General features: G+C 38.8%; 2 protein-coding genes and 1 pseudogene across 2 annotated transcripts in view; 1 reads left to right on the top strand and 2 right to left on the bottom strand.

Moving 5' to 3' along the window:
* The window catches only part of STAP1 (signal transducing adaptor family member 1), a 26235-nt gene extending 24102 nt beyond the window's left edge, over positions 1–2133 (bottom strand). Inside the window, 2 exon segments of the mRNA XM_007472283.1 lie at positions 1228–1280; positions 2062–2133. Coding sequence (XP_007472345.1) covers positions 1228–1280; positions 2062–2133 — 125 coding nt within the window.
* A 143-nt stretch (positions 2134–2276) lies between these two features.
* CENPC (centromere protein C) overlaps positions 2277–12428 on the top strand; it is a 79118-nt gene continuing 68966 nt past the window's right edge. The window contains exons 1-4 of the mRNA XM_007454456.1: positions 2277–2294; positions 7118–7164; positions 9400–9470; positions 10371–10465. Of these exons, the coding sequence (XP_007454518.1) occupies positions 2277–2294; positions 7118–7164; positions 9400–9470; positions 10371–10465 (231 nt within the window). The remainder of the gene's footprint in view (positions 2295–7117; positions 7165–9399; positions 9471–10370; positions 10466–12428) is intronic.
* LOC103068345 (60S ribosomal protein L39 pseudogene) lies at positions 4449–4604 on the bottom strand (annotated as a pseudogene).

Raw genomic sequence — 12428 nt, 5'->3', positions numbered from 1 at the left:
TCCCTACACTGTACATTTCATACCTGTGACATTTACTTTGCAACTGGAAGTTTGTACCTCTTAATCTTCCTTACCTATTTCTCTCCTACTCCCACACCCCTCCCCTCTGGCAACCACCTCTTTGTTCTCTGTATCTATAACTTTTTATGTCTTAAGTTTGCTCATTTGTTTTGTTTCTTAGATTCCACATATAAGTGAAATCATACAGCATTTGTCTTTCTCTTGTCTGACTTACTTCATATAGCATAATACCCTCTAGGTCCATCCCTGTTGTTGGAAATGGTAAAATTTCATTCCTTTTTATGGTCCAGTAGTATTCCATTATTTATATATGTATATACATATATATACATATATAAATATATATATATATGCCATCTTCATTCATTCATCTGTCGATGGGCACTTAGGCAGCTTCCATATCTTGGCTATTGTAAACAATGCTGCTATGAATATTGAGATGCATAAATCTTGTTTTCCTTGGATTAAATACCCAGGAGTGGAATTGCTGGATCATATGATAGTTCTATTTTTAATTTTTTGAGGAATATCCATTCTGTTTTCCATAGTGGCTGTACCAATTTACAATCCCACCAACAGTGCACCAGAGTTCCCTTTTCTCCACATCTTTGCCAACACGATTTTTGTTGTCTTTTTGATAATAGCCATTCTGACATGTGCTTGCAGTTTGTCTGCAAGTGATATCTTGAAGTGATATCTCCTTACGGTTTTGATTTGCACTTTCCTGATGATTAGTAATGTTGAGCATCTTTTAATGTGCCTATTAGCCGTCTGTATGGCTTCTTTGGAAAAATGTGTATTCAATTCCTCTGCTCATTTTTTAATTGGGTTGTTTCTTATATGTTGAGTTGTATGAGTTCTTTGTACATTTTGGATATTCACCCCTTATTGCATATATCACTTGTAAATAATTTCTCCCAATCAGTAGGTGGCCTTTCCATTTAGTTTATAATTTCCTTCGCTGTGCAAAAGTTTTTAGCTTGATGTGGTCCCATTTATTTATTTTTGCTTTTGTCTCCCTTGCCTGAGGAGAAAGTAACCCATTTTGTGATGAAAATTCCCTTGCAAATTTTTATTAGATCATAAAAATAGGTCATAGTTTCTTAGAATCATAAAATGGTCAGGTCTAGTCTTCAGAGCATCTAACTTAACTTTCCTATTATGTAATTAAGGAAACTGCCAGAAAGGTGCCAGAGCTTGTCCTACGTGACATAGCTAGTCCACTGAGCAGGTTTCAAGACCCCTTTCAGGACGTCATACTTAAATGATAAATAATACACAGATCATTTTGTTCGCAATGCCTCACAAAAATATCACCCACATTACCCACATATTTGGAAAAAAGAATACATCATCCATCACCATTTTTACTGTACCATTATTGCTTTCAGAGATGATGCATAAACCGCCTGGGGTGTGGGTGAAGAGCCTACACAGTAAAACATTACTCTTCAAACGTCTTCTACAATTTCTGCCTCTTATCCTTCCAAGTATTACTTTTTACTTTATAAGAGAACCGTCAGGAAGTTTTATACCTTCTCTGCGTGGGAAGGAGACAGAGACAGGGAGAGAGAGAGAGAGAGACTGAATCAGATCAAGCACCTAGATCTAACTCCAATTTACTGAAAATATAGGGGACCACAGGAATATAGTCAGCAAAATCCTAATGTGAGAACTCTACAGGGTAAGTGACCCAGTTTCTTCCACAAAGTGAAAGGGAGAGGGGGAGAGGGGGAGAGGGGGAGAGGGAGGGAGGGAGAGAGAGAGAGAGAGAGAGAGACAGAGCGAGCGAGAGAGAGAGACAGAGAGACAGAGAGAGACAGAAACAGAGACAGAGAGGGAGAGACAATGAAGCTGTAGGAGTAAGGGACTAGGAGACACGTGAGATGGGGGAAGGGCTACGACGTGATGGGGCAGGGCTCTTGGGAGGAGGAAGGCCGGACTGTGGGAGAGTACCAGTGAGGGGGCGGGCCCCTAACGGCTTTCTTCGTTTGGAGTCGAAGGGCCCATTCTGCGCATGTGCAGCCTATTTTAAATTGCGTAGGTGGATGCGCGCGAGTGGGCGCGGTCGCGGGCGCGCTCGCTGGGTCGCGGCTCCTTAGTTCCCGCCATCTACCGCCGTCTTTCGCTTAAGGTGCTACTGGGTTTCTGCCTGGCTTTTCTTCGGGTGACTCTGTCCTCGCTGGGCTGCCTGGAGCTGCGGCCCGTGTGAACTTCCGCCCCCAACCCCTGCGCTGGCTGAGCCGGGCCGGAACATGGCCGCGTGGGGGCTGGTAAGTGCAGGCCGCGGACCCCGTGAGGCTGGGAGAGTGAAGCGTTGGGCAGGTGTTGTGGCTTCTGGGGGGTTTCAGTGGGGAAGCCGCGCGAGTTTTTTGAGCTCGGGCGTGATCGGGTGCCGATAGCTAGAGTTAATTTACTTGTCGTGTTTCCTCAAGCCTTTTTTGTAATCCCGGGCGTGACGGCGTCTTTCTCTTCAGAGAATCTTGCGATTTCTACTTTTTAGCCTAACTCCAGTTCCTAGTCCTCCAAATAATTTTCGGTCCTTAAAAGTATTGAAAAGCCTTGAAAGTGTGCCTTTGCTTCAGAGTTGCTAGTGTAGAGAGGCGTCTGTTATTGACAGTTTTCTGAGAGGCAGCTACTAGTTAAAAGTGCAAGCTGTGAATGGCTGAAGCGGGCGGGAACTCCTTTTTTTTTTGGCCTATTTCTGGACTCCCTTGGTATTCACTGTTATATATTTCAGACTTCGCTTATGGTTACCATACTTTATACAACCCGTAGCAGCCCCTATCCTAAACTTGTGTTTTCTACTTTATCTCCCCTTTTAAGATCTTCAGCATGGATGAATAAGATATTCCCATTTATAATGAAGTTATATATGGATGCTTGTATGCATAAAAAGATGTATTGTGGAGAGAAACTGTTACCTGCCATTTCAGTAAATAACGAATGTTACCCACCTTCAGGCCACCAGCAACTGCAGCTGCCTAAGGGGAATTCAGGATGGAGAAAAACAGGACGCTGGCCCTAGATAGTTATGAGACTTATATAAGGAATAACTTCAATGAGCCCAGACTCTTGCATCTTTTCCCATTTATAGAGAAGCACTAAAAATCATTAACTTGAGGTGTCTGATTTTGATGTTTGACTACCTTTTTTTCCCCAGCCCAAACTCCTATATAGCCTGGTCCCCCGCTTACCTCTTTGGAGCAGTTCCTCAGAGCTCGCTGAGAGCCTGTCTACTGGGCTGTAGTCCTCAGTAAGGTCCCCGAATAAAACTTAACGCGCAAATTTTAAGTTGCCCATTTTTTTTCAGTTGACAGTTATATATAATGTAAACAATGCAGGTGCTCATAGTAAAAAGTACTCCTATACCACCCTTTCATACTTTTGACTAAAGAAAAATGCATGATTGCTGGGTCATATGGTAAGAGTACGTTTACTTTTGTAAGAAACCACCAAGCTGTCCTCCAAAGTGCCTGTACTGTTTTGCCTTAAAAAATGAGAGTTCCCGTTGTTCCACTTTTACAGTTGTCATTGTTCCAAGTTTGGTCACACAACCAGATGGGTAGTGGTATCTGGTTTTAACTTGCATTACTGCTTGACATATGATGTGGAGCATCTTTTCTTATGCTTATTTGTCATCTGTATATCTTCTTAAATGAGGTGTCTGTTAAGGTCTTTGAACCAGTTGTTTTTTAATTGGGTTTTCTTTTTGTTGAGTTTTAAGTGTTTTTTTATAATTTGGATAATAGTCCTTATCAGATGTGCCTTTTGCAACTATCTTCTCCTTGTCTGTGGCTTGTCTTCTCATTCTTTATCTCTTTTTTTTTTTAAACCATGATCTGTGTTTTATTTGTATCAGTGTTGGTATGTGTTTAAAATCTATGATTAATAATAATAATACTAATGATATTGATAAACAACTTATTTTCTCCCTGTGATCTCTGCCTTTCTGTTATGAATTTCTCCTATCTTTAAGATGATGCCCTTCAGAATATGGGAAGCTTAGACTGGTTGAAGCTTGTCTTAGTTCTCACATTGACTGCTTTTCCTGCTTTTCATGCCTCCAGTCAACCTTCTGTAATCATTGCCCTTGTGTCTCCTTATTTCAAAGTTCTCTTTCCTTCTCCCGGGGTATTGCACTTGGCTTCTCAGACTGAGGAGGAGAGAGATAGACAAAACTGAAGCTGGAAGAGCAGCTGCTCGTCCACTCTGCTGTGTTCTCATTCTTTTGACCAAGGTTCACTTTTGTTTTACAACAAAAGGTCTCACCAGAGCAGTAGTGCAGACACACTGACACAAAGAGAAAAATCATTTTCCCGATAAAACAGCTGTTCAGATAGTAATGATTCTTCAGAGTGATATGGTAAGATACAAGTGCCCTTGACACAGCATAAATATGTGTGCCACCTCATGTGCAGGGCTCCTTATAGACCCAGCTTGGTTCTTCTCCGGTGTTTTCTCTTGGAGTTGTACCTGATTTTATTACCAGTTTTCATTCAAATCCATTGGGGAATGGGACGATTCTGCTTTTGTTCCTTGGCCAGGAATCACTTGATCCTTAAAGTCTGGTGAGAAGACATGGCTAGGAGCAAATTCCCACAGTTCACTTTTAAAATACCTGTCATAACCTTAGAATTGTTTTGAGCCTTTTAGTTCTAACATCTGACTTTGCGTCATAACTCATTTGAAAGACAAGGGGAGAAAGGAGTTGAAAGATTATCCTCAGTCATTCCTGTACTTAAGTGGTTTCTAACTGGGTGTGATTTTGCCCTGTAGGAGACGTTTGGTGTTGTCTGGAAAAATTTCTGGTTGTCCTGAGAAAGCATCGATGAGGGGGTGCTAAGGGCATCTAGGTGGAGGCCAGGGATGCTGCAAGCATCCTCCCAATGCACAGGACAGGCCCTCACAACAAAGAGAGTCAGCCCCAAATGTCATTAGTGCTAGGGTTGAGAAACCCTGCTGTACTGTATATTATTTTCTTTGAGAAAAATAATCTCACAGTGAATGGAAGAAACTAAGATTGAAATTGAGTGAAAAATGAGTTGAAATTGCAAGTTTTTGAATGTGTATTTATTTTGAAAATCAAAAAATTTTGTGTTCTAACTTTTAATTTAGAATTAAGAGACCTCTTTTGTCTTATTCACCACTTGTTTTCTAGTGTGCCTAAATAGCATTTGGCCTTGTAGTAGGTACTCGATTTCATATTTGCTGAAGGAAAGAACTGTCTTAGCCTTAAAATTTTTCTATTTAAAAGAGGAACAGAGTACTTTACAGGTGCTAGTTAATGTTCAAAAACATTTAGTGTGCAAATATGATGACTCTATCATTTTATTGTATTAAATTAGGAGAAGAGTGACCTTAAATGAGGCCTTGGAAGGGAGTTAACTAACATTCTCAGGGTTTTACTTAAGTGTTTCAGAATGCTGAGTACTGATGAGAGACCTAAGTGCTTGAGTTAATTTTCCATCAGATGACTTGTGATAAAATGCAGATGTGTTAGATGTCTTTGTTCCTTAGTTTGCTATGTATAAAACAGATTTAATCTTTTGCTCCTTAGGTACCTCCTGAAGATAACAGGCCATGTGAAACACTCTCACCTTCTTTAAAGAAAGACACTTTTATCTCATAAATTTTTGGTCTTATTTATTTGGCATATCAAAAAGATAACAAAAAATGGTGTTTGTGTGGTATACGATGCACTAGGCAAGGCTCTGGGAAGAATATAAACTAGCTTAAAACAAAGTTTCTGCTCTCAAGTTTCTTAAAATCTAATAGAGGTCTTCATCTTTCTAAATAATTCAATTCAAAAGTGAAGCAAGGTGGCAGCAGTCCCCGTGGGTGGGAAACTACAGTGGTCCAAAGTTGTGTGTAGGAGCCTTAGTAGATTCAGGAGTGAGGCTCAGCTCAGGATGTCAGAGCATGAGTGGGGTAAAGAGAGTGTTCACATGGGGTGGGGTCATTTATATCCCATTGGGCCAAGGAAGAGTGCAGCTTACTAAACATTTTGTATTGGTAGTAATTTATTTATTTTGTATTGGTAGTAATTTATTTATTTTAAAAAGCATACTGTTCTTCCTATTACCACCAAATTTTCAACTAGAAAATTTAACTTTATAGATTTTACAATTAAAAGATAGGACCCAAAGTATCACAAATATGCTCTCCACCTCCAATTTCAGCATGTCTATGTGTTTTATTTTTCCTGTTGCTTCCATTTATTGAGGCTGCTTCTTTGTTGGGGTTACCTCTTTTCTCTTTCTGGAAACATTCTAGCATCTTTTTATCCTGTTTTTCTGATATTTCATTCTTAACTTCCTAGGTATTTTATCTTATGCTGGCCATTCACTCATCCAGGACAATATCCTCTGAGCTTACTTTAGGCTGCTGCTTTTCTTCTGTTTCATCAGTTATCATGTTTCATTTGTTTTCCATCTTCCAGAAATCTGTTATATTTGTTTGTCCACAGATGGCCCTTTCTTCCATTCTCTTTTTGATTTATTTATTTTTGCGGTATGCGGGCCTCTCACTGTCGTGGCCTCTCCCGTTGCGGAACACAGGCTCCCGACGCTCAGGCTCAGCGGCCATGGCTCGCGGGGCCCAGCAGCTCCGCGGCATGTGGGATCTTCCCGGACCGGGGCACGAACCCGTGTCCCCTGCATCGGCAGGTGGACTCTCAACCACTGCGCCACCGGGGAAGCCCCCCATTCTCTTTTTTCATTGTCGTTTTATGCCAGTTTAGTCCTTTACTATTACTTCAGAGGAGTCTCCTTGCAGGAAAAGGAGATAAATAGATATTGTTGGTCAACCAACTTGAATTATTGGAAGCCCAGATAGTATGATTTTGATGATGGAAGAGGTATGGGGGGAGGTGGGGGAGGAGGAAGAAGAGGAGGAAGAAGATGGAATAAATCCAGAGTAAGGAAATAGTATAAACAAACATTTGGAAACAGTGGATATGAGACAAGTTCTTTTTCACTTGATCCAGAAGATATTCCTCTTTATAGTATTATAATAGGCAGTCAGTAAATACTTGCTGAATGAGTGAATAAAGAACTTAAACTTTCACCAGATTGATGATTTACTTTTCTTTCAGGATCATCTCAAAAATGACTATAGAAGAAGATTTTGCCGACCTTCCAGGTGATTTGTGTACTGAAACTTTTAAGATGATTTTTATTTGCATCTTTGGAAAGTGGAATTTTTAAATGAAGAAAGGAAGAGCTATTACCTCTGACTAAAATAATGATTTATATACCCACTGGTTAAGTGTAGTCATCTTAGTTATTTTATATTAACAGAGAAATATTAATGCAGGCAGTTCAATGACTTAATGAAGGTGAGAAAAGAAATTTGCCTGATAAATGATGGACCAGAAACAGGCAGTTTCAATTCTGACTAAATGACAGCTATGGGGAAAGCACTCTAGAGTGGATTGAATGGAAATAATAGAAAGATGCAGTTTGTTCCATGGGGCTAAAAGAAAAGGTGGGTGTGGTTCTAAAAGGGCAATAGAAGGATCTTCTTGGTGATGGAACTGTTCAGTATTTTGACTGTGGTGGTCATATCTGAACCTTCAAATGTAATAAAGTGTATAGAACTAACTATATACACAAACATAAACACACATATGAGTACATGTAGAACTGGAGAAATCTGAATAAGATTGGTGGATTCTGTCAACATCAGTATCCTGGTTGTGATAGTATACTATACCGGGGCACGAACCCGTGTCCCCTGCATCGGCAGGTGGACTCTCAACCACTGCGCCACCGGGGAAGCCCCCCATTCTCTTTTTTCATTGTCGTTTTATGCCAGTTTAGTCCTTTACTATTACTTCAGAGGAGTCTCCTTGCAGGAAAAGGAGATAAATAGATATTGTTGGTCAACCAACTTGAATTATTGGAAGCCCAGATAGTATGATTTTGATGATGGAAGAGGTATGGGGGGAGGTGGGGGAGGAGGAAGAAGAGGAGGAAGAAGATGGAATAAATCCAGAGTAAGGAAATAGTATAAACAAACATTTGGAAACAGTGGATATGAGACAAGTTCTTTTTCACTTGATCCAGAAGATATTCCTCTTTATAGTATTATAATAGGCAGTCAGTAAATACTTGCTGAATGAGTGAATAAAGAACTTAAACTTTCACCAGATTGATGATTTACTTTTCTTTCAGGATCATCTCAAAAATGACTATAGAAGAAGATTTTGCCGACCTTCCAGGTGATTTGTGTACTGAAACTTTTAAGATGATTTTTATTTGCATCTTTGGAAAGTGGAATTTTTAAATGAAGAAAGGAAGAGCTATTACCTCTGACTAAAATAATGATTTATATACCCACTGGTTAAGTGTAGTCATCTTAGTTATTTTATATTAACAGAGAAATATTAATGCAGGCAGTTCAATGACTTAATGAAGGTGAGAAAAGAAATTTGCCTGATAAATGATGGACCAGAAACAGGCAGTTTCAATTCTGACTAAATGACAGCTATGGGGAAAGCACTCTAGAGTGGATTGAATGGAAATAATAGAAAGATGCAGTTTGTTCCATGGGGCTAAAAGAAAAGGTGGGTGTGGTTCTAAAAGGGCAATAGAAGGATCTTCTTGGTGATGGAACTGTTCAGTATTTTGACTGTGGTGGTCATATCTGAACCTTCAAATGTAATAAAGTGTATAGAACTAACTATATACACAAACATAAACACACATATGAGTACATGTAGAACTGGAGAAATCTGAATAAGATTGGTGGATTCTGTCAACATCAGTATCCTGGTTGTGATAGTATACTATATGGCTTTGTGAAATGTTACCATTGCAGGAAACTGGATAAAGTGAACAAGGGTTCTCTTCTATATTATTTCTTACAACTGCATGTGAATCTACACTTGTCTCAATACAAATTTTAATTAAAAAACTTATACTGATTCATTAGCTCCTTAAGATTAAAGTTATTGAATCAGAAGTGCATTTGAGATCTTGTAGGGAAGACTGTGTTACTTGGAGCTGATAGGACTTGTGACCATAGAGTCTTTATTAAAGAAGCATTTCAGGATTGATTGAATATGTTCAAAAAAGTTTATGTTCTTGTTTAGATAGAGCAGTAGTCTAAAACAGCTTTAGATGTGGCTATTCAGTCAGGGTATATAATTGTTAATGTAGACAATGACATACTACTTCACATACTTTTCTGGGAACTCTTGGACTGTCAAATACTTGTTTTATCCTCAGATAATAAAGGTGATATTTTTCCCATTAAGTAAAAATTAAGATTTTATAATAAGGAGATATGGAATTTTCAAGGTAGATGTTAATAAGTAGCAGATATCTTTTGGAGATGATATGTTAACATTTTCCCTTCTTTCCTTCTTATTAGGGCACCTGACATTAATACGGAGCAAGGCCAGAATATACTGGAAATCTTACTAGACTGTTTTGAAGAAAAAAGTAAGGTTTCATTTATAGATGTACTTTGAGGGTTGGGATGGATGAAAATGTAAATTTGTCCATTAATACCAAATTCAGCAAATATGTTCTAGCATTTCAATATATAAAATATTTTCCCAGGAATTTTTTTTTTTTGGTATGCGGGCCTCTCACTGTTGTGGCCTCTCCTGTTGCGGAGCATGCACAGGCTCAGCGGCCATGGCTCACGGGCCCAGCTGCTCCGTGGCACATGGGATCTTCCCAGACCGGGGCACAAACCCGTGTCCCCTGCCTCGGCAGGCGGACTCTCAACCACTGCGCCACCAGGAAAGCCCCTTCCTAGGAATTTTGAGTACATGTGCAGTCCTTCATGTACCTTCCGGTATACTGAAGATAATACTGGCAAAAATGAGAATAATTTGTTATTCCCTTTAGTTCACACTAGATTCCTATAGTCTGGAATTCCATAAATAATTATCATACACAAGAGAAAGTATTTCATTAATAGAAATAAATGTGCAGAATTCTTGGGATCACTGGAGAGCTTGAGATAATGTTTGGTGATTTGCACCCCTTTCTAAAGAAAAGAGTATAATGGCAAAAACTTTTCCTAGTGCTGGTGGGCGTCAGAAGGTATTGGAATAAAAGAATAGGCCAACCAAAGAAAAACACAGATAGTGGAAAAGTATCTTTTCTTTACAAGTTCTGAAAGAAGAACTGGCACATATTTCTTCAGGAATCTTGCTTGTTCTTTTTCAGTCCTGATGCCTTCTAGGAACATTTGAATATTGAATTGATGTCTGTACTTAAGTTAAACTAATTGCACTTAAAAGAGTCAAAAGACTTCTTCACATATCATGTAGGGCTTCTTTTAATTGTAATCAAAAAATTTTATACATGTTTTGTTTTAACTTGTTTTAGGTCTTGCCAGTGATTTTAGCACAAATTCCACAAAATCAGTGCTTTATTCAACACCTAAAATAAAAGACATTTGTGTTCAGTCACCAAGTAAAGAGGTAAGTCAAAAAGGAGAAATGGTACAAATATAATAGTTTAGTGAGTGAACAATACACAATATATAGTTAGATACATTTTAGTTGTTTGTAAGTCTTATTCTTAAAAAGGAACCCTATATTCCCATTGAGTTTATATAAAATTGAGATATTTTGTGAAAATTTTGGTCTGACATTTCCTGTGTTTGAAATTGGAGGTCTGCGAATTAGAATTATCAAATTTTAACACAATTATTTTTCACTCTTACTTAAATGATGCCTAAATTAGGTTTTTAGGAAAGTGGGCAACTACTGAAGTTCCTAATCCAGGTTGGCAAGTTTGGTTATTTTCTGAAAACTGAAGGCAATTTGCTAAACAGGGGAATCAATCTTTTATTGATTATATATCTTAAGAGGATAGGTTGACCTAACTCTACAAAATAGCAGACTTTGGAATAGAGTTTTTTGTTTTTTTTAACATCTTTATTGGGGTATAATTGCTTTACAATGGTGTGTTAGTTTCTGCTTTATAACAGAGTGAGTCAGTTATACATATATATATGTTCCCATATCTCTTCCCTCTTTGTCTCCCTCCCTCCCACCCTCCCTATCCCACCCCTCCAGACAGCCACAAAGAACCGAGCCGGTTTCCCTGTGCCATGCGGCTGCTTCCCACTGGCTATCTACCTTACGTTTGTTAGTATATATATGTCCATGTCTCTCTCTCGCCCTAACACACCAGACTTGAGGATATGGGGAGGGGGAAGGGTGAGGTGTGGAATAGAGTTTTTGAAGCTGATGATTAAAGACAAATTATTCAAAAGCACAATACTAATTAGAGAGAAGAATTGTATATAGATATACCTTGTTTTATTGTGCTTTGCTTTATTGCCCTTCACAGATAGTGCATTTTTTTACAAATTGAAGGTTTGTGGCAACCCTGTGTCAAGCAAGTCTGTCAGCGCCATTATTCCGACAGCATTTGTTCGCTTCATGTCTCTATGTCATATTTTGGTAATTCTTAAAATATTTCAGACATTTTCATTATAATTATATTTGTTATGATGATCTGTGATCAGAGATCTTTGATGTTACCATTGCAAAAAATTATGACTTCCAGAAGTCTCAGATGATGGTTAACATTAAATATTTTTTAATTAAGGTATGTACATTTTTTTAGACATAATGCTATTGCACACTTAATATAATACAGTATAGTGTAAACATAACTTTTATATGCACTGGGAAATCAAAATTCATGTGACTTGCTTTATTGCAGTACTCGCTTTATTGGGGTGGTCTGGAACTAACCCAGCAATATCTCTGAGGAATACCTGTAGTTATAGAAACAACATTCACTAGAAACTTGAATAAACAAATAAACACATATAGCCTTTTGGTTCCAAGAAATGAAGACATCCATTTCTGTCAGAATTGAGAGAGCTTCTTTATTGTGATAAATTATATTGATTTTTGAAAGTTAAATCAACTAAGTTTCCTGGGATAATCTTGACTTGGTCATAAAGTATTAACCTGTTTTGATTTGGTTTGCCAATATTTTAAAAATTTATTTATTTATTTATTTTTGGCTGTGTTGGGTCTTCGTTTCTGTGTGAGGGCTTTCTCTAGTTGCGGCGAGCGGGGGCCACTCTTCATCGTGGTGCGCGGACCTCTCACTATCGTGGCCTCTTGTTGAGGAGCACAGGCTCCAGACGCGCAGGCTCAGTAGTTATGGCTCACGGGCCCAGTTGCTCCATGGCACATGGGATCTTCCCAGACCATGTCTCGAACCTGTGTCCCCTGCATTGGCAGGCAGATTCTCAACCACTGCGCCACCAGGGAAGTCCCAGGTTTGCCAAATATTTAAGATGTTTGCATCTGTGTTCATGAACAATATTGTCTTTTTTTTTTTTCTTTTCTCAAAATGTTCTTGTTGGGCTTTGGTATCAAGGTTATGGTAGAGGTTCCACTTTTAGGAAGGATGTAA

This window comes from Lipotes vexillifer, unplaced genomic scaffold (assembly GCF_000442215.2).
Source record: "Lipotes vexillifer unplaced genomic scaffold, Lipotes_vexillifer_v1.1 scaffold1478, whole genome shotgun sequence".
Lineage (NCBI taxonomy): Eukaryota > Metazoa > Chordata > Mammalia > Artiodactyla > Lipotidae > Lipotes > Lipotes vexillifer.
This window is presented reverse-complemented; position numbering and strand designations above follow the sequence as displayed.